Source organism: Sus scrofa, chromosome 2, assembly GCF_054392235.1.
Source record: "Sus scrofa isolate SSC_HxYL_T2T_F1_AM1 chromosome 2, Sscrofa_HxYL_maternal_Yorkshire_Landrace_v2.0, whole genome shotgun sequence".
NCBI classification, from domain to species: Eukaryota; Metazoa; Chordata; class Mammalia; order Artiodactyla; family Suidae; genus Sus; species Sus scrofa.
Genome location: NC_139384.1, coordinates 150176354 through 150199498, shown reverse-complemented (window position 1 = coordinate 150199498; position 23145 = coordinate 150176354). Strand labels below are relative to the sequence as shown.

At 41.3% G+C, this 23145-nt stretch overlaps 1 protein-coding gene across 37 annotated transcripts in view; it reads left to right on the top strand.

The window, feature by feature from the left end:
• KLHL3 (kelch like family member 3) overlaps positions 1-23145 on the top strand; it is a 288734-nt gene that overhangs the window by 187819 nt on the left and 77770 nt on the right. For 21 of the 37 annotated variants that reach the window (XR_014838844.1, XM_085014707.1, XM_085014695.1 and 18 more), the window contains one exon: positions 14343-14449. The exons of 11 other annotated variants lie outside the window; for them this stretch is intronic. Coding sequence is in view for 14 of the 26 variants with exons in the window: in XM_013995148.3 (XP_013850602.1) it covers positions 14343-14449 (107 nt within the window). In the remaining 12 variants the exon portion in view is untranslated. Of the gene's footprint in view, positions 1-3797; positions 3981-14342; positions 14450-23145 lie in introns of all 37 variants that reach the window. 5 more of the 37 variants (XM_085014689.1, XM_085014688.1, XM_085014691.1 and 2 more) reach the window with 1 other exon arrangement.

Here is a 23145-nt window from a genome sequence, read left to right as displayed (position 1 = left end):
CCGTAGCAATGACAGGATCTGAGCCATATCTGTAACCTACACCACAGCTCACAGCAATGCTGGATCCTAACACACTGCGTGAGGCCAGGGATCGAACCTTGAACCTACATTTTCATGGATATTAGTTGGGTCCATTACCACTGAGCAATGATGGGAACTCCCGCTGGATCCTTTTAACCCTCTGTGCTGGGTCAGGGATCGAACCTGTACTTCTGTAGCAACCTGAGCCACTGCAGTTGGGTTCTCTGAGCCACTGCAGTTGGGTTCTTAACCCACTGTGCCACAATGGGAACTCCCTAAACTCATTTTAAGAATGCCAGTATAAAGACAAGATAAGGATACAAAAGCAAACTAAGGACACTACAAGAAAAGAAAATTACAGGCCGATATCCCCCAAGTGATATTGATGCAAAAATTCTCAACAAAATACTAGCAAACAGTTTATGTATGATCTGGTAAAAGGATCATATACCATGATCAAGTGGGATTTATCCATGGGATGCAGGCATGCTTCAGGAAAATCAAATCAACAAATGTGATACACCACATTAATAGAATGAAGGATTAAAAACCATAAGATCCTTTGAATAGGTGCAGAAGAAGTGTTTGACAAAATTAAATATCCTTTCATGATAAAAACTCCCAACAAATTGGGTATAGAAGGATCATACCTCAACATGTTGAAAGCCCTACATGAAAAACCTGCAACTAATATCATACTCAGTGGTGAAAGGCTGAAAACTTTTCCTGTGAGTTCAGGAATAAGACAAGAATGCCCACTTTCACAATCTCTTTTGAACATAGTACTGGAAATTATAGACAGAGCAGTTAGGCAAGAAGGAGAAATAAAAGCCATCCAAATTAGAAAGGAAGAAGTAAAATCATCTCTGTTTGCATTTAACATGATGCTATATATAGAAAACCCTAAAAAACTCCACCAAAAAACTGTTAAAAGTTATGAACAAATTTGGTAAAGTTGTAAGATACAAAATAGCATTACAAAAGGTCAGTTGCATTTCTATATACTAAGAATGAACTAGATGAAAAATAAAGGAAACAATCTCATTTACAATAGTGTCAAAACAATAAGATCCTTAGGAATAAATTTTACCAAGAAGGTGAAAGATCTGAACAGTGAGAGCCATAATACATTGCTGAAAGAGATTGAAGAAGATACAAATAAGTAGAAAGATATCCCATGCTTATGGATCAAAATAATTAATATTGTTAAAATGTCCATACTGCTCAAAGCTATCTGTAGTTTCAATGCAATCCCTGTCAAAATTTCCAATAGTGTTTTTCACAGAAGTAGAAAAAACAATCCTAAAATTTGTATGGAACCACAAAAGACTTCAATAGCCAAAGGAATCTTGTAAAAGAAGAGCAGAGTTGGAGATACCACACTCTCTAACCACAAAGTACAGGTGACTCTTGAACAAGGCAGGTTTGAACTGTGAGGGTCCACGTATCTGTGGATTTTCCCCCCCGCTAACTTCTATAGAACTGTACTGTCTGTGGTTGGTTGAATCCAAGGATGTGGAAATGTGGGTATGGCAGACTGGGTATAAAGTTATACATGGATTTTTGACTGCATGGGGGAAGGGGTTGGCACTCATAACCCTTGTGTTGTTCACGGGTCTACTGTATGTAACAAAACCATGGTAATCAGAACAGTATGGTACAGACACAAAGACCAGTGGAACATACCTGAGAGCCCAGAAACAAACCCACATGTATATGGTCAACTAATATTTGAAGGAAGAACCAAGAATACCTCATGGGGAAAGGATAGTCTTTGGTGTTAGGAACTGGACATTCACATGCAAAAGAATGAAATTGGACTCCTGTCTTACACTATCCATAAAAATTAACTCAAAATGGATTAAAGACTTAAATGTTAAGACCTGAAACTGTAAAACTCCTAAAAGAAAACTGGGAAAAAGCTCCTGTCATTGGTTTTGGCAGTGGCATTTTGGATATGATACCAGAACACAAGGAAGAAAAGCAAAAATAAACACATGGGACTTCATCAAATTAAAAAGCTTCTGCTCAGCAAAGGAAACCATCAATAAAATGAAAAGGCAACTTATAAGAGGGAGAAAATACTGGCAAACCATAAATCTGATAAAAAGTTAATACCCAGAATATTTAAGGAATGCGTACAATTCAATAGAAAAAAATGGTTAAAAAAATGGAAGGACCTGAATAAAGAATACACCCAAAGAGCCAACAGTTTCATGAAAAGGGGCTCAGTGTCAGTAATTGTCAGGGAAATTAAAATCAAAACCACGGACATCACTTCATACCTGTTCAGATGACTATTACAAAAAAAATAAATAAATAAGAGGTAGCAAATGCTGGCGAGGCTGTGGAGAAAAGGGACCCTCATGTGCTATTGATAGGAATGTAAATTGGTGCTGCCACTATGGGAAACAGTATGAAGTTTCCTCAAAAATTAAAAAATTGAACTGCCATGCTATCTAGCAATCCATTTCTGGGTATATACCTGAAGAAAGTGAAATCTTTATCATGAAGAGATATCTGAAACCCCATGTTCACTGCAGCATTATTCACAGTAGCCAGGACATGAACCTAGCCTAAGTGTTGCTCAGTGGATGAATGGATAAAGAAGATGTGGTGTACATACATGATGAAATGTTATTTGGCTGTCAAAAGAAGGAAGTCCTGCCATTTGCAACAACATGGATGAGGCTTAAGGACATTGTATTAAGTGAAATTAGTCAGGGGCTGGGTGTGGTGATAACTGGGGAGATGTTGGTTGAAGGGTACAAACTTCCGTTATAAGATGCCTAAGTTCTGGGGATCTAATAATGTACAGCATGGTGACTAGTCAGCAATACTGTATCGTATACCTGAGAGTTGCTAAGAGAGTAGATTGTAAATGTTCTCACCACAAGAAATAAATGCTAACTATGTGAGATGATAGATGTGTTACCTTACTGTGGCAGTTATTTCACAATACACATCAAATCATCATTTTATATACCTTAAACTTACATGTAAATGTTGTGTGTCAATTATATCTCAGTAAAACTGGGAAAATAAGGCTCCTGGTCTCTCATCAGACCTTACTTTACCTGGTGTAGCCAACTCCAGTAACTGCTTAAAGGCAGAACTCAGGCAGTAAGTGGTAATATATATGCACCCCAAATTCCACCCACCCTCACTTTACCCTCTTAGCATTTTTTTCTTTCTCTTGAATGCCTTAAAAAAACCCCACCCTGTTGTGTCCTTGTTCCTTCTTTCGCAAGTTAACCACATTTTTGCATCTTTCCCCAAAAGCATCAACTTAGATTTAACCTCCTCCTACTGCTTCTCTTTTGTATAAACCAGCATTTGCCAAAGTCTGTTCTGAGGAACATTTCCTCAAGATGCTCTGTGGGGAAAAAAGAACTTGGTACCAAAATGAATTTGAAAAATGCTTTATAAAACTGCTATACTCCCGTCTGAGATTTATAACATATATAGGCGTATTAAAATCTCTGAGAAGTCATACAGTAACTTGTCTAACGAGGGTTTCCCACATATATTTGAACCCTCTTGTCGTTATGCATAGATTATTTTGTGGAGCTTATCTTAGAGAACACTGGTCCTTTGCTGAAATTTAAGTAAATAGTCTTCATTTTAGGGTTTTCCAGAGGAACAGAACCAATAATATTTCTATATGTGAATATAAATCCATTATTATTATGTTATTTATTTGTACATGTTATTGGTTCTGTTTCTCTGAAAACCAGCTATGTAGATATCGATGTATAAGAGAATATTTATTACAGGAATTGGCACACATGGTTGTGGAGGCCAAGAACTCCTATGATCTGCTCTCTGCCAACTGGAAAGCCAGTGGTATTAATTCAGTCCAAATCCGAAGGCCTGAAACACAGGAGCCGCTGGTGTAAATTCTGCAGTCCAAGCCCGAGCATCAGGAGCTCCGATGTCTGAGGGCAGGAGATGGACAGGTGAGCTCAGGGGCAGGAAAGAAGTCACCGTTCCTCCACCTTTTTGTTCTGTTCAAGCCTTCTGGGGACCAGATAATGCTTAGCTACGTGGGTGAAAGAGATTGCTTTTCTTAATCCTACCAGTTCAAAGGTTAATCTCTTCTTGGAGAAACCTTCACAAACACACCTAGTAATGATATTTGACCAGCTTTCTGGGCATCCCTTCACCTGGCTAAGTTGCCACATAAAATAAACCATCACAGTCCTGTTTTTCCTTTTTTGATTTTTTTCAAATGGATCACAATCTGTTTTAAGTTTTGGTTGGGAAGATGTTAGGTAAGGATTAGGCATGGATTTCACTTTCATTTTTCTTTTGACTTTTAAATTTTTCTTTGAATTTTTTGGTAAAAAGAATATATTTATTGTAAAGCATTTAGAAAATACAGGCGAATGAAAAATCGTGTATAGTTTTAATACCCAGTGGTAGCCACTGGTAGCACTTTGGAGAAGATATTTCTTTAAAATATATGTATCTCAACCAGATTTTTATTCTTTTCTTTTCTTTTTTTTTTTAATGGCCACATCCATGACGTCTGACAGTTCCTGGGCCAGGGATTGAATCTGAGCTGTAGCTGCAGCCTATGCTGCAGCTGTAGCAGTGCTGGATCCTTTAATCTACCGTGCTGGGCCGGGGATCGAACCTGTCTCTCTGCAGTGACCTGAGCCACTGCAGTCAGTTCTTAACTCATTGTGCCATGGTGAGAACGCCCAGATTTTTATTCTTTTTTTTTTTTTTAGCGATTTATTTATTTTTAAATGATTTTAATTTTTTCATTATAGCTGGTTTACAGTTTCTGTCAATTTTCTACTGTACAGCAAAGTGACCCAGTCACACATACATATATACATCCTTTTTCTGACATTATCATCCATCATAAGTGACTAGATGTAGTTCTCTGTGCTATACAGCAGGATCTCACTGCTTATCCACTCCAAATGCAAAAGTTTGCGTCTATTAACCCCAGGTTCCCAGTCCATCTTACTTCCCCTCCCTCTCCCTTGGCAACCACAAGTCTGTTCTCCGGTTTATACTGAACAGATTTTTTTTTATGTCACTAACTATTCTACAACATCATTTAAAGTGGGTGAATTATATTCTATTTTGTTTTTTAAAAAAGTTTCATTGTTGGGTGGTGTTCGTGTCCCTCAAACAAATAACACCTACAGTGGTTATGTGTGGAGCAGGATAGCACAGTGGTCACAAGCCTAGACTCTAGAGCCAGGCAGCCTGGTTTCAAACCTTGACTCCGGTGCTGAAGAGCTGTGTGGCCCTGGTCAAGTTAATTAATATACCTAACCTTACTTTTGTCAACCCTAAAATGAGGCTAATAATACTTCCAATCTTGCTGGCTTGTTAAGAGGATTAATAATTGCTTAGAGCAGGAACAGCACCTTTTATTACTATTGTTAAATTTGTGCACATTTGTAATATATACATATATATACATATATATAAAATTAACTATAAAGTTAATTCCTGGAAGTAGAATTGCTATTTTAAACAGCATGCATAATAATAATAATAATAATGATAATGATAATAATAATGGTAGCAGGTACCCTTAGATATTGTCACGAGGGCTTGAAGCATAGAGAACATTCTGTGTTAGCTGGGATGGTGATGATGATGATGTGACAGGAACTTGGCAGTAAATGAGAGAATCAAAATCTTGCCCTCCATCTCACTTGCATTTTAGATTATACATCAAGCTCTAAGGTATTTAAATGTCTAACTTAAAAAACTAGAGAGGAATGGTTGAGGCAAGGAGAGAAAAAGAGCCCGAATAGACACTTTATTGCTTTGGGTGAGTTTAATGGGAACTGAAGACAGGCATATTTTGTTTTGATGAAGGCCCGGATGAAGCGTTTTGCCATCCAGGGGTCAAGCTAATGAAATGTTACATGATATTCCAGGAACCTGGGGTTATTTCTTTCATTATTTTCACATTCCCCTCTCTCAGTTTTAAGCTATTTTAGTTGAAGTATGCATGTTCTTTGCAATTTATGAATCACACAATTCACGTTGTTTCCTATTCTTTTGACTCCCAAGGTAGAGAATAGGCTGCTGGCATGGTAACCAACCAAGCTTCCTCCTCCTCTTGTATTTTATCACTCTTCTCTGGTCAGACCAGCAGCTGCTTTGGGGCAGCAGAGCCCTAATGGCTCTTTGTCTCCTGACTTAGCATCCAGTCAGCAGGTGGACATGTGGTCCTTGTTGGAATAGCTCCCTGATCAGCCTGAAAAGGAGACACACATCTTCTCTCGCATTTTTACAGCTCTAACCTTTCATTTCTCCATTGCAAAGAGTTCTCTGCTCTCATCTTTCTTTTTTTTTTAGATTGTTTTATGCTATGGCTTTATTACTAGTAATGAGTCATCTTGGCACGTTGCTTTCTGTTTTTCTTTTCTCTTTAAGTATATCCCTTTTGTAGCCTTTTTTTTTTTTTTTTTTTTTTACTTCTTGCATTTAGAATAACTTAAGAAATAATGGAAGTTCCCTTTGTGGCTCAGCGGTTAACAAACCTGACTAGGATCCATGAGGATGTGGGTTCAATCCCTGGCCTTACTCAGTGGGTTAAGGATCTGGCATTGTGGTAGGTCTCAGACATAGCTGGGATGTGTTGCTGCAGCTGTGGCATAGAGCGGCAGCTGTAGCTCCCATTCAACTCCTAGCCTGGGAACTTCCATGTGCTGCAGGTATGGTCTTTAAAAAAAATATTGAAGTACAATTGATTTATAATACGTGTTAGTTTCAAGTGTACAGCATATACTGTACACTGATTCAGTTAATTTTTTTGGAAAATTATATTCCATTGAGTACAATTTCCTTGCTGTATAGTAAATCTATATTACTTATCTCTTATGTATAGTAGTTCATATCTTTTAACCCCATACTTCTCATTTGCTCCACCCCTCTTCCCTTTGGTAACCTTAAGTTTGTTTTCTATGTCTGTGAGTCTATTTCTGTTTTGTAAATACATTCGTTGTATTTTTTTTTTAGATTCCACATATAAGTGATATATGATATTTGTCTTTATCTGACTTATTTCACTTGTTATGATAACCTCTAGGTCCAACTATGTTGCTGCAAATGGCAGTTTTTCATTCTTTTTTATCACCAAGTAATATTCCAATGTGTATATGTACACACACGCACACCGCCTCTTCTTAAGCCAATCATCTGGGCACTTGGGTTGCTTCTGTGTCTTGGCAGATGTAAATAGTGCTGCTATGAACATTGGCATGCATGTATCATTTTGAATTAGAATTTTTGTTTTTTTTATGGATATCGATTTTGCTTTTCTTTTTTTGGTAACAGCTTTATCAAGCTATACCATACACTTCACCCATTTAACGTGTATAATTTGGAGTTCCCGTTGTGGTGCAGTGGAAACAAATCCTGCTAGTATCCATGAGGATACAGGTTTGATCCCTGGCCTCGCTCAGTTGGTTAGGAATGTAGTGTTGCTGTGAGCTGTGGTGTAGTTCACAGATGTGGCTTGGATTCCACATTGCTGTGGCTGTGGTGTAGACCAGCAGCTACAGCTCTGATTTGATCCCTAGCCTGGGAACTTCCATATGCCACAGGTGCAGCCCTAAAAAGCAAAAAAAAAAAAAAGGGGGGAGGGCTTTACAGTTTATGGCTTTGATTATATTCACAGAGGTGGGCAATCAACAATCAATTTTAAAACATTTTCATCACCCCCCCAAAAAAAATCCTTTGTGCTTTGGTAGTAATCCCTCTGTTCTCCCTACCCACTCACCCTGCAGTACGAGATAATCATTAATCTACTTTCTTTCTCCATAGATTTGTCTATTTTGGAATCATGTAATATGTTTTTTGTGACTGACTTTTTTCACTTGGCATAGTATTTTCAAGATTCATTCATGCTGTAGCATGTCTCAGTATTTCATTCCTTTTCATTGCTGAATAATATTTCACTGTATGGATGTACTGATTTGAGGCCATTTGGCTCTTATGAATAATGCTGCTGTGACCATTTGGGTACATTTAAGAACATTTAAGTTCTTGTGTGGATGTATTTCTTATTTCTCTTGGGAGTGGGATTCCTGGGTCAAATAGTAACTCAATTAAATCTTCTGAGGAAGTGTCAGACTGTTTTCCGCAGCAGCTGCACCACTTTACATTTCTCTCAGCAGTGTATGAAGTTTCTAATTTCTCTGTATACTCATTAACATTTGCTATTTTCTGTGTTTTTGATTATAACCATCCTAGTATGTGTGAGGAGTTATCTCATTGTGATTTTGATTTGCATTTTTCTGATGACTAATGATGTTGAGCATCTTTTCATGTGATTGATGTCCATTTCTATATGTTTTTGGAGAAATGTTTATTAAGATATTTGCCTGATTTTTTTTTTTTTTTGGCTTTTTAGGGCCACACCCACGGTATATGGAGGTTCCCAGGCTAGGGGTCGAATTGGAGCTGCAGCTTCCTGCCATAGCCACAGCAACGCCGGATCCGAGCCATCTCTGCGACCTACACCACAGCTCATGGCAACACCGGATCGTTAACCCACTGAGCAAGGGCAGGGATCGAACCCGCAACCTCATGGTTCCTAGTTGGATTCATTAACCACTGCACCGCGACGGGAACTCTGTCTTTTTTTTTTTTTTTTTACTTTGCCTGTTTTAAATTGGGGTACATGTCTACTTATATTGAGTTGTAATGTTTGAAGTTCTTCATATATTCTATAAGCCTCTGTCAGATATATGATTTACAAAGCTTTTCTTTCATTATGTAGATTTTCTTCTCACTTTCCTGATGTCCTGATGGTGTCCTTTGAAGCACAAAGTTGATAATCTAATTATCTGTTTTTCCTTTTCTTGTTTGTGCTTTTGGTCCTATCTAACAAACCATTGCCCAATCCAAAAAATCATGAAGATTTACCTCTGTGTTTTCATCTAAGAGTGTTATAGGTTTAGCTGTTACATTTACGTCTTTGATCTGTTTTGAGTTAATTTTTTTATAAGATGTGAGGTAGGGGTCCAACTTGATTCTTTTGCATGTGGAAATCCAATTATCCCTTCACCATTTGGTGAAAAGACTGTTCTTTCCCGGTTAAGTGGTCTTAGCACTCTAGTCAAAAATCAGTAGACGGTGAAGGTGAGAGTTTGTTTTTAGACTCTCAATTCTATTCTATTGATCTATATATAGCGCTCTTTGTGCTAACACTGCATTGTCTTTTGCTTTGTAGTAAGTTTTGAAATTGGGAAACCTAAATCCTTCAACTCTGATTTTTTTTTTTTTTCTTGTGAAGAGAACTTTTAAGATTTACTCTCTCAGCGACTTTCAAATACACACACGTTTCAGTACTAACTATAGTTGTCATGTTGTACATTACATACCAATGACATTTTAGATGTTTTTTAATGAAGTATAATTAGCATACAGCATTATGCCAGCATATGTATACTGATGTATACTAGTGTATTAGTAACTAATGTATTAGTATACATATATAGTAATGCGTTAGTAATATATGTATTATATAGTAATATCTTACTATATATATGATGTATATAGTAAGATATTACTATATATGATGTATGTATAGTAATATATGTAGATATATTACTATATATAATGTATGTAATATATATATAATGTATAGTAATATATAGAGAGAAATATATTAGTAACCAAGGTATTGGCATATGTATACTAATGTAATGGTTTGGTACTTGTATATATTACAAAATGATCACTACAGTAAGTCTAATTAACAGTCATCACTGTACATGCTGACAGAATTTTCTTTCTGGTGCTGAGAACTTTTAAGATTTTCTTTCTTGGCAACTTCCTGATATATGATACAGTTATTAACTATAGTTGTCATGCTGTACATCGCATCCCCCATGACATTTATTTTATAACTGGAAGTTTATACCTCTTGACTCCCTTCTCACATTTTGCATGCCCCCCTCTCACACCCTCCTACCTCTTTTTATCTGTGAGCCTGATGGTGGTGGTTGTTGTTGTTAATAGATTTTACATGTAAATGAGATAATTTCGTATTTGTCTTTCTCTGTCAGACTTATTTCACTTAGCATAATGCCTTTAAGTTCCATCCATGTTTTTGCAAGTGGCAAGATTTCTTTTTTAATGGCTGAATACTATTCCATTTTTTTTGGAATGGAGTAGTATTCAGCCATTCAACTCTGTTCTTTCACAGGATTGTTTTGGCCATTCTAGGTCCCTCACATTTCCATGTGAATTCTAAGTTTAGCTTGTACTGTCTGCAAAGAAACCAGGTAGGGATTTGATAGAAATTGTGCTGAATCTATAGAACATTTTGCGTTAGTATTGCCATCTTAACAGTATTAATCTTCCAATTCACAAATACTGGAGGTCTTCTCATTTATTTAGGTCTTGTTTAATTTCCTTCAGACTGTGCTTTATAGTTTTAGGGTATAGGTTTTGTACTTAAAAAAAAATTATTCCTGGAGTCCCATAGTGGCACAGTGGTTAACGAATCTGACTAGGAACCATGAGGTTGCAAGTTTGATCCCTAGCTTTGCTCAGTGGGTTAAGGATCCATCGTTGCCATGAGCTGTGGTGTACGTCACATATGTGGCTTGGATCCTGCGTTGCTGTGGCTCTGGTGTAGGCCAGCGGCTACAGCTCTGATTAGACCCCTAGCCTGGGAACCTCCATATGCCACGGGAGCAGCCCTAGAAAAGGCAAAAAGACAAAAAAAAAAAAAAATTATTCCTGGAGTTCCTGTCATGGCGCAGCAGAAATTAATCTGACTAGGAACCATGTGTGTTCTATCCCTGGTCTTGCTCAGTGGGTTAAGGATCTGGCATTGCTGTGAGCTGTGGTGTAGGTTGCATACGGGGCTCGGATCTGGTGTTGCTCTGGCTGTGTGTAGCTGGCAGCTGCAGCTCCAGTTAGACCCCTAGCCTGGAAACGTCCATATGCCACGGATGTGGCCCTTAAAAAAAAACTTCCTAAAGTATTTTATTATTTTTTGATGCTATTGCAAATAGAATTATAAAAATACCATTTTTGGATTGTTCACTGCAAATGTATAGAAATACAATTGATTTTTGTATGCTCATCTTGTATTTTGCAACCTCCTTAAACTTGGTTATTTATTCTAGTAGATTTTTAGTGGATTCCTTAGGATTTTCTATATTCAAGATCATGCCATGTGTGACTAGAAATAGTTTTATATTTTTCTTTCCAATTTGGATGCCTTTTAATTTTCTTGCCTTATTGCCCTGGCTAGCCACTCTAATCTTATCTTACTTATCAGCAGTATTTGATACCAATGATCATTTCTTCCTTTTTGTAGCCCTTTCACTTGGCTTCTTGGACATCATGTTCTTTTGGTTTTCCTCCTGTCTCACTAGCTGCTTTCTCATCTTTTTTGTTGATTCTTGCTCTTCCCCTTAACATTTCCCTCCCCTGAACTCAGAGCCTAGTATCTGCTTGCCTATTGGACAGTCCCACTTAGATGTCCAAAAGGCAGCTCAAATTTACTATATCCAAAACTTAATCTCTCATCTTAAATGAAGTATTTTGTGGAAAAAAGAAGAAAAACATTAATATTTATTGAATGTTTACTCTTAGTGCTGTTCATTATCTTGTTTACAACATGTCAGTTCTGTGGTATTCAGGGGACATTAACCCGGGTCAGTTTGATTGCTGGGCCCGAGCTCCTTCCTAATAGCTCTGGGGTATTTCCTACAAATCGCAATGTGTGTGGCCCAGCTTTTGTCTCCTTGAGATTGTCCTCTGGAGTAGTATGTGATCGCTCAGAAAAAAGGATCCTACAGGATCTCTGGCAGATGGAATTAGAAGTACTTGTGAGCCAGGCAGTGTTTCTGCAGCTGCCTCTTCCCTTTCCCCTGCATAGTGGAGACAGGGATGTCTCCCCACTGCCAGGGAAAGCCTACCTTGAGTTTTTAGCAAGTTTCTCTTGGTCACTTCCCCACGTTAGAGTTTCCCTTGAGATACACTTCCTCCCAGTTGGAACTGCTCTCATTTATTTGCTTGACTAGATTCTCCATCTTTATTCTTCATCCTGTCTTGTCTCTTCCCCGTTTGTTCATGAATTATCAGCTCTTTTGGGTGTGTGTAAGAGATCTCACTTTGACATTTGCTTGTTTAGCACCTGGCACTGAAAATATGCTTGGCATTTCTGACCTATCTCTGTCAACACTTTCCTTATTTAAATACCGGTTACCGGAAAAAATTGCTTGCACTTTTAAATAGCAGTGATGACTCCATTTTCTCCCCCACAATCTTTTATAGAGGTGAAAATGTCCAAGATGAGTCTTTTCATGTTAGGAACACATTTTTAAGATAAATTTTATCTGGATTTAAAAAAAGCTTCTTCTCACGTGGCAGCTGCAATCTCATTTATTCCCCCACGATTTATGTCCTAGGGAAGCTAAAAAGATGCGAAAACTGGTGAGGTCAGTTTGTCCATATTCTTACGGCCTGCTAGGGGCAGAGCCAGTTCTGTTCCCAGTTGAGCTGGTTTATTTTGATAAAGTTCATGTATAGGCTGTGCTCTTTACTGCAGGATGAGGTCCCACCCCCAGATTTTGCCTCTTGGTGCGCAGAGCTCTCACCCTTCATACAAGACCTTCCTTGGTTCCTTATTCCATATGCGGAGCATTTCTTGATCACCTTTCCCTGTTGGAGCCAAACTGGCTTCTGTCTTTTGCCATTCTAAGTGTCACCCAGTCGTGAGGCATTATGCTGCCATAGCTAGAGTCGGAACTAGATTCAGGACTAGGGCTTCTGTGGCTTTGGACCACTTCTGAGCTCCATAGATCAGGTGACCCTTCCATCCTTCTCAGGCTTCATGACTCTGTTTCTCTGATAAGGGAAGCTGGACTAATGTCTGACTACTTGGCAGTGGTTTAATGTGCTAAACCAGGAGGGCAAATATGTTGCTTCTTTTCCACCTATTAACCATGGGAGACTCATTTTGTTTATCTCATCACTCTCACATGGAACCCAGTCTTGACCTCAGACTTCTCAACCCAATGTAGTGTGCTCAGTAACCACGACCAGTCGGTCCTGGTTGAAATGTATTTGTCCTCTAGGTCTTCTCTCCCACCTCTAGGGTTTCACACTAAGGAGGGACCAGTGGTGACCAGGATACCAGAGAGGTTAGGAGCATGGTTTCTGGGATTCAGCTGCTTATATTTAAATCCCGTCTCACAGTTCCCTTTCTGTGTGACCTTGGGAAAGTTACTTAACTTCTCTGGGCCTCACTTTGCGTTTTTTTTTTTTTTTTTTGGTAATGTGGGACATAACAATAGTCATACCTCATAGGGTGGTAGAGTGGGCTGAATGAAATAATATGTATTAAAAAAGAGCTTAGAACAGCATGTGGCACGTTATCTTAATAATATTAACTGTTGTATTGATAGTAGCCATGATAAGAACTTGAAAGGCTGATAGAGGAAAAATTCTTGGAATCACAGGGTCTACTGGTACTCTTTCAGTATCCAAAGTAGTCAGATGTTCATTCTGTTTATGAGTGTGGATTGATCCTATTTGAAAAAGTCCTTCATGTAGGCATTCATTTATTTAGTGAAAATTTAGGGCCTGCTGAGTGCCGTGCATGCAGTCAGGTGTCTAGGATATAACAGTAAATAAGCCCTTTCAAAGTCCACAGCGTCATGGGGGCGACAAACAAGTAAAAAGTCATTGTAGTTTCCTTAATCATTGCAATGATTGGAGTTTGTGCAGGGTCTAGGGAGCACTGTGTGTACAAGCACAGTCTTTCTGGTGAGAGTGTTTAACCTGGGTGGGAAGAGAAGAATACTTGAGTCCTCCAGATCTGGCTGGCCTCTTACCAGGGTTTCATGGGCAGTGGATTCCCTGGGGAGTACTGAGTACCTTTTCTCGCTGGTGGTGCCCCTCAGTGGCATGTGCATGCTCTGCGGCATTCGTTCAGTCACTCAGCTCACAGCCCTAAGCTTTTCCACTGCTCCCTGAGCTGCTGTTGCCCTGTCTCCATCCGAGCTGGTGGAGCTGGGGAGCAGAGATGTGAAGACAAATGAAGAAGCCCTGAATTTGCAGCGACCTCATAGTCGGATCACTGCAGAGTTGAGTGCCTTAGAGAAGCATGAATGTGACTTGGAAAGCATTATCAGCGACTTGGAAAAGGCAATGCGTCTGTCCCCACGCCCAACTCAAGATACGGCAAGTCTGTAGGACTCCCGTAGACTACGATCGTGCAGAAAGTGGGTGGGAGAAAAAAATACCTTTGTGTGGCTGGGGGTGAGTGTTGGTGCTGTGACCCATCCTGTCCCCTCACTGGTGTCTTACAGCAAACAGCTGTTGTGTGACGTGATGATTGTGGCAGAAGATGTCGAGATAGAAGCCCACCGTGTGGTCCTGGCAGCCTGCAGCCCCTACTTCTGTGCAATGTTCACAGGTACGGTGAGGATCAAACAACAACCCGTCATTAATGGGCTGCAGTCCCATTGGGAGAACAGTGAGGGTGGTGGCATGACAGGGCGGGGGTGGGGGGTGGGGCAGCAGGTAGGAGGGAAGAGAAACCCGTGATGCCCACCCTGAGGAGGAGCCTCTGTGTGCCAGCTGCTGTGCTTTGCACCGTGGAGATGCAAAGAACGGTTCTGGACCCATGGCCTCAGTCAGGCCAGTTGAGCTGCCATACCTATTGCAGCTCCTTCTGAGGAAAAAGGCAGAATCATAGTCCTTGAATTCTCAGACTCTGTTGTGCATCATCATCATCATGTCTGGGAAGCTTGTTAAAAGTGTAGATTTGGGGGTTCATCTCCGGGCTTCTGAGCTTTTGTTTTGCAGATGGGGGACACTGAGGATGAGAGAAGGGAAGGGACTTGCCTGAGGTCACCCAGTGAATGAGTGGAGCTTAGCTTCTGGAAGCCTGGCCAAGGACTGGCTGGCCCAGCTGGCCCACATCTTGTCATTCCTCAGCCATTCCTTCTGAGCAGGGGCCTCAGGTGTCCTCCAACCTTCACAGGAGTGTGGGAGAGATTTGGAAGAAGATTTGGAGCTCGGGGTGGGGGGAGTAAGACATAGGAACAGTCCCCATCTGCATTCAGGTGCAGCACCTTTGCCAACTTTCCAGGGAGTCTCTGTTTCCTGGACATGCCAGATAGCCCCGTCCAACGGTTGCGTTGTGTTACTCCGGCCACTGAATTTCCCAAAGCCCAGGGGCTCAGCTTCCTGTCTGTAGTACCTCGCAGCACATCTTCTGAGCCAGGTACAGGCAGTGTTCTATCCATCCTGCTGGCTAAAGGCCAGCTGGTCTGGGTGTGACGCCCGGGCGAGGTCAGGTGTCCCTTCCACACTCAACAACTACCTTATGCTTCTGTGGCCACCATCACCCTGCACTCTCGTCTGTCTCCTGCTTGGCATCTCAGGTACCCACTGTGTCTCGTCCTGCAGCTTACAGTTCAAGTGTAGCCTCCTCCTAACCACCTGAGCCCGAGTTCCCCACCTGGTCTCTTTCTGTTCCATAACTTGACTCTTTTTTCCCACAACATTTATCACTGTCTGAAAATCACGTTGATGGGAGATACACACACACACACACACACACACACACACACACACGTATGTATTTCCTGAATTTCCTTACTAGAAGATGTCCCATGAAGACAGAGATCTCTTTGGATTTGTTTGTTTGTATATCCTGAGCATAAGAGGAACATATTGTGATGGAACATAATAGGACGGAAATATTTTTTAAATGAACATGATGTCTCCCACCCTTGATTGAGAGTTTTGGGTGCTTGGGTTCATGTATGTCACTGTTGAATCCTTAGTGTGTCCACCCTGCCCCCCAGGGCTTGGGGTTTGGGAGGCAGTGAATAAGTGAAGGTTGAACAAATGATTGTGGGATTGCTAAGAATGGGTGAGTGCAGGCACATTTTTGCTAGATAGGCTCCTACCCTTTGCCTAACAGTCCACAGCTTCTGCTGGCCATGAGTGGTTCCTATTGGCACAGGACTTAGCACTTGGGTTTTGAGAGCTCCTCACATGTGTGCCCCCTTGGCTCATCATGTGAAGGAGCTGGTCTCAACTTGGAGCAGTGCTTCTGTTAAGTGGACCAAGCCACTCTTCCCTCACTTTGAGTTTTGGGCTACAAATTCCACAGTGCAGCCTGGAAAACCAACTCATTTCGCTCCCTAGAAATTTGGAACCACATTCACTTTGGAGTAGTCTCAAACTCTAGCAATAAGTTTTTTAATTTCCTTTTTTCCCTTTTCTTCATCCATTTCTCTTTCTTTTAAAATACTTTATCTTGCCTGCAATAGCTGTTTAGCTGCAACTTCAATAAATAGCTTTGCCAGCCATTCTTTTCTGAATGTTGTTTGGGAAGTCCAGTGTTGAGAAAGAGGTCTGTTTGGAAGTGCAGTGAATTGTACCGGTGGCTCCAATTTTGCTTCTAAACTTGCTTCTGGAGTAGCAAAAGGACCTAAGCAAAAACAAGGTGATTTTTTTTTTTTTTTTTAATGTCCATGCCTGTGGCATATGGAAGTTCCCAGGGGTTGCATAGGAGATGGAGCTGAGGCCTATGCCACAGCCACAGCAACACTGGAGGTGAGCTGCATATGCAACCTATGCCACAGCTTGTGGCAATGCTGAATCCTTAACCCAGTGAGTGAGGCCAGGGATCGAACCTGCATCCTCGGAAGCAATGTTGTGGTCCTTAATTTGCTGAGCCATGGTGGGAACTCCTCCAAACAAGGCGATTTTTAAAAAGGAGAGAAAAGATGCTTCTGAGTCAGGCCTTGGATTCTAGTAATCGGAGGGAGGAGAGAATCAAGAGAAGAAAGCAGTCCACTGTGATGCCGCCCAAGCCTCCACTGAGTCTGGTTTCCATCCATCCTTCTGCCCTTCCATCCACGCATCCAGCCACCCACCCATTTATGCATCTGTACATCCAAACACGATTTACGTATGTTCATTGAAGAAAAAAAATTAGGAAATGTAAGCGAGCAAAAAAAAAAAAAAAAAATCACGTCTAATGCGGTATTTACTCTTGTGGTACGTTATGCTTTTCTTTAACCACTTATTTCATTACTTCGTCACCATCTGATTTCCCTCCAAAATCATAAGCTTTGTGAGGGTAAAAACTATGCTTTTTAAATTCACTGTTCTGTCCCAACTGCCTGGCATGATCTTCTGCATAGCAGATGCTTAATGAAAATTTGCTTAATTGAATTTGGCAATGTATTGCCAATATCTTTTCATGGCAATGAAATCACCTCTACATCATAATTTTAATGGTATCGTAATATTCCATCATATGTATCCTAATTGAAAATACATTTCCTTATTTTTTGGAAATTATAGTTCTTTGTGATATTTTGTTATTATAAATCATGATAAAATACACATCCTGGCAACTTAGTCTTTTTTATATTGATTAAATTTAAATTACATGTTTTAAATTGGTTAAATTAAATTTAAATTTAATTGATTAAATTTAATTGATTAAAGTGTGTGCACATGCTGCACCTTCACAACTCTCAGAACAGTTGTACCAGTTTATGCTTCCATCAGCCATTTATCAGATATTTGTATTTTCTGAGGCCCTTTGGTTTTGCTTAAACTTTGATGAACAGGTATAAAAAAAAGAGTAACATTGCAAAATTGTGTTCTGACTATCATGGTCAGCTTCAGAATGCATAAAATTAGTAATGAAAAGGCCCTGCTGACTCTTTAAGTCCATTTCTATCAGCATGTTTAAGGTGCCAAAGAAAATTCATGTGACTTTCTTCTGCCCTGAGTGATGTGATTAAGATCTTCTAGTCAGGCTTAAAGTGTTTTTATTTTTTTCGTCCTGAGTTCATACTGCCCAAATGTCCTGCGATGGTTCCAGATACCAGCCCCACTCCTCGGTCCTTCCCAGAAGAACTCCTGGGAAAAAATGTATACCTGGGGTCTGAGTGCCTGCAGGAGCGGGTCCACCGGCAGCCAGGCTAAAATCAGGGAGGGCAGTCACCTGAGTTGCTCTTCACTCTTTTAGCAGCGTGTGATTGGAGGGGCAAGGTAGGGCTGGTCCTGTCCTTCTTTTCCCTGTGAGTGTGGAGTTCGTAAGATTCTCCTCAACCCCATCCTCCCCATCTAGCACCTCCATCCCAAAGGGAGATAACTTTCCCAGAATAGTCCAGTTTTTCCCCCTTCTTTTTATCAGTCCCTTTACTATGGGTTCTGTGTATTACAGTATTTGTACTCCATATGGGCCCCTACGGATCATCCACATACTTTAAAAACAATTGCATTTTATGGCATTAAAGGAACTGGGTTCTAAAGAATATGTGGGTTTGACCAGAATGGTCTGAGGTGGTCTTATCTGGACTTGGAGTAGCTCAGCCTTGAACTTCAGATCATCACTGAAGATAACCACTGGTAAGAAATGTTTTACGAATGTTCATAGAGGAGGTTTGGAGTTGTTGATGTGGAGGCCTCTCTGATATGCACTAAACACTGGGGTGATAATGCTGTCTTGCATTGAAAGATGGTGTGGTGTCTTAGAAAGGGTGCTGGAGCCCTGATGACCTTGATGTTGGAGACACAGCAGTGAGTGATGGCTTGAAGTGAGATCTTAATTCTCTGCTCGGGAATTGAACCTGGGAGGCAGCCTGGGTGAAAACCAGGAATCCTAGCCACTAGACCAGCTAGAGGCTAAGAGCAGAATTGCTCTGAATCTTGCCCCCTACTGAAAGCAAGAATCTTTCAAGGAGGCAAAGACTGTAAAAACATGTATAATGTTTATTATTAGAAATACAGTACCACATGTGGGAGAGCACAGAGAAGTCGTCTGTTTATCTACAGCAAAAGCAGAGCAGTAATACACACTCCAAAAGATGAATGTGAGTGCGGGCGTCCTCAGTGAGGACTGTCCCGGGGGAGGGGGGGGACTTAAGTCACTTCTACAGGACAGTTCTTCCAGGTGTTTGTTTTCCTTTGGCCGATTATCTTGTTTTATTTCTCACACCTTACAGAACCCAGGGCCCTCCCTAATATGCCTGCACATATTTTGGTAAAGATGGATTCCAGAGCAAAGGGTTTGGAGATGGTATCAGGACTTATTATGGCCCAGTGTCCCTCCTTTTTAGACCCCCGGGAGTCCTTTTGCACAGGTGTAACTGGGGAGGTCGCCTTGACCCCAGGAGTGATGGAAGTAGTCATCTTATACTCCAGCAGAGCTCCTGCCATTACCTTTCTCCTTGACGTGTCAGAGAACCAAGGCCCAATTTACTCAGCCTAACAAGTCCCAGCTGTTCTCAGTCCAGGGGCCTATCTGCCTCCTACCTCAACCTGACTCTGACACGTGATAGGTTTGTGGTGAATTCATTTAACCTCTGTGATCCTCCTATTTATGAGACGGGAATAATAACAATAAGACAATAATAGCAATAACCAGGAAGCAGATAAGTAAGGGAAACAAGGCATCCAATTCAGAATAGGTACTTAATGAAGTTTACTCTTCTTATGTGTAGAGCGCATCGTAGTTTACAAAGCTGTGTGGTTGTACGGGCTGCCTCCGATACAATGCCAGCTGCCCTCTTGGTGGTTAAGGTTGATATGAAACATCTCTCTGGCTGCATAGGTATTTCCTTCCTGACTTGGCAGGCCATGTCTCTAGCTGAGCAGACAGACCTTGCCAAGTGGAGGAAGGCTGAGATCCTGGGAGGCTGGGTGATGAGTGATATCCATCACTGCTGCTCCGCTGAATCCTGCTGCCATCATTCTCATACACTCATTATCTCCTTTGAATCTCACACAGTCTTGGCTTAGACACAGGGCACAGAATGCCCTTATTTCACGGAACACAGGTCAGCTTTTTGCATTTAGAGGGTGTAGACCTCTCACCTGCAGGAGGTTTGGCTGGAACCCAGGGAGGTGACAGAATCTTTTTCTCCTGTGATGTTGACATGTGACATAGGTCCCAGCTCGACCTGAATGAATTGACAACCCAGATATTAGGACTTGGACAGATGAAGGTTAGGGGTGAGAGAGTTTAATAACCACCTTAACACCCAGGAAGAATTACTGTGCAAAAAATAAGAATATTTTGTCTTCTTTTTACCCAGAATATGAAACTAAATTACAACTGTGGGATTCAGTTGAGGACTGAGGGAGAATCCTGTAACATAAGGACTCTTGAATGCACTGCATAGGGGTGGTTGGTGGTCTGTGTGTGGTTCTTCAGGAAGACCTACCAGCCACTCTACCATTCCTTTCTCTCTCTCGCTCTCTTTTGCTTTTTAGGGCCGCTCCTGTGGCATATGGAAGCTCCCAGGCTAGGGGTTGAATCAGAGCTACAGCTGCTGGCCTACACCACAGCCACAGCAATACAGGATCGAAGCCATGTTTGCGAGCTACACCACAGCTCATGGAAACACCTTGACCCACTGAGCGAGGATTGAACCTGCATCCTCATGGATACTAGTCGGATTCGTTTCCACTGAGCCACAACGGGAACTCCTTTCTCGCTGTCAAGGCTTCTTTTTGCTGAGTAGTAGGGTTGGGTTTATAGCAAAGATCTGGAAGATGAGCCAGTGACTTCCTAGCCCTCCTGAGCCCCCTGTGATGGTGAAAGGTTTTCCCCCTTGGCTCCTCAGGATGCCCTTCTCCCTCCTGTTTCCCCTGGGGCAGTCTTGCATCTAAAAAGAGCTCTGTGGTGCACATGGTGTGCTTGCTAGGAGGGAGAACTCCGACTTGCTCTCCTGGGCTCTGTTTGGTTCTTGGAGACTTCTAGGTGCAAGCGCCTAAGGTAGAGCCTGAAGATTTAAAGAAGTTCAAGACATAGTCCCTTAGTCTAGGTCGCCGTCATTATTTCACCTGATTTACTGCATCAGCCTTCTTTCTGATTGGTCCACCTGCCTCCTATTTTGTTCCTTCACCCCCAAGCCTTTTTCTATGCTGTAGCTAATAGTGATCTTTCCAAAATAAAAATCAAAGGTATTGCTTACTTGCTTAAAATCTGTCAAGGGCTCCCCATTACCCTCAGAATGAAGGTGAACTTCTCAGCATGGTCCATAAGACCCTCAAGTGGTTCAGGCCCTGCCTGGATCTCTGCCTCAGCTCCCAGTTCCTCCCTTTGCGTGCTGTGCCTCTGCCAGGCTCACCTGGTGATGGGCCCAGAAGAGGTCACGTTCTTCCCAACCTCCGGACCTTTGCATACACTGTTCTCTCTGCCTGAAGTATTCTTCCTTTATACTCACTTCTGTTCTGGACAACCATGACTCCTTCCCCAGAACTCACTTTAGATCAGTGGCTCTTAACCATTATGAATCAGTCTAATGAAAACAATGGATTCTTTACACACACAAAAAGTGCAGTTGTGCTCCTGTGTGCTCATCAGTTTGCATACAATTCATGGTATAGGAATTTCTGCTTAAGAACCTTTTGAGCCAAGCCTCCTTTTCTAGCATTTAACATACGTGTTTTTTTTTTTTTTTTTTTCTTTTTAGGGCTGCAGGTGAGGCATATGGAGATTCCCAGGCTAGGGGTTGAGTCAGACCTATAGTTGCCAGTCTACACCACAGCCACAGTGATGCCAGATCTGAGCTATGTCTGTGACCCACACCACGGTTCATGGTAACACTGGATCATTAACCCACTGAGCGGGACCAGGGATTGAACCCACATCCTCATGGATACTAGTTGAGCTTGTTACTGCTGAGCCACAACAGAAACTCCTAACACACGTTGTAATTGTTGGTTAACTTGTCTCTCTACTAGACTGAGCGCTGTGAGGACAGGGAACATGACTTGTTCACTGTTGTGTCTTCCGGGCCTTGCCTGCAGGGACTGTTTGATATGTTTGAGTGAATGAATGAGCAAGTATCTGCCCTTGAATCGATCGTGATCTGTCTGGAGGAAAAGGACATGCATGTTAACAGAGGACGAAAGGTGTGCAGCTGGCGGACATTGTCTTTTCTCTTTCTTCCTTTTTCCCTTTCGGCCCCATCTGTGGCATGTGCAGGTTCCCAGGCCAGGGATTAAACCCAAGGCACTGCAGTGACAGTGCGAGATCCTTAACCCACTGCATCGCAGGAGAACTTCTCTTTTCCCACTGAAGTATAGTTGCTGTACAATATTATGTTAGATGTGCAGTATAGTGATGAGCAATTTTTAAAGTTTATATTCCTTTTAGTTATAAAATATGGGCTATCTTTCCTGTGTGGTATGTATATATCCTTGTAGCTTTTTTTTTTTTTGTCTTCTTCCATTTCTTGGGCTGCTCCCGAGACATATGGAGGTTCCCAGGCTAGGGGTCCAATCGGAGTTGAAGCCGCTGGCCCACGCCAGAGCCACAGCAACATGGGATCCAAGCTGCGTCTGCAATGTACACCACAGCTCTCGGCAACACCGGATCCTTAACCTGCTGAGCAAGGCCAAGGATCGAACCTGCAACCTCATGGTTCCTAGTCAGATTTGCTAACCACTGAGCCATGACGGGAACTCCCCTTGTAGCTTATTTTATACCTAATAGTTTGTACCTCTTAATCTCCTACCCCCATATCGCCCCTCCCCCTTCCCTTTCCCCACTGATCGTGATTAGTTCTCTATATCTGTAAGTCAGCTTCTGTTTTTGTTATATTCAGTAGTTTGTTGTGTTTTTTAGATTCCACATATAAGTGATATCATATAGTATTTGTCTTTCTCTGACATTTCACTTAGTAGCATACTATCCTCCACGTCCACTGATGTTACTTGCAAATGGCAAAATTTCATTCTTTTTTATGGCTGAGTAGTAATCCATGGTATGTATGTACATATGTGTGTGTGTATTACATCTTCTTTATCACTTCATATGTTGATTGACACTTTGCTTCTTTATCAGTTCATATGTTGATTGGCACATGTGAACAATGGTGCAGTGACTCTTGTGATACATATATCTTTTTTGAATCAGTGTTTTTGATTTTTTTCTTTGGATATACACCTAGGACTGGAATTGCTGGGGCATGTGGTAGTTCTCTTTTTAGTTTTTGTGAGAAACCACTATACCATTTTCCACAGTGGCTGCACCAGTTTCCATTCCCAGTGACAGTGGTGGGAGGGCTACCTTTTTTCCACATTCTTACCAACTTTTATTTGTGTTCTTTTTGATGATAGCCA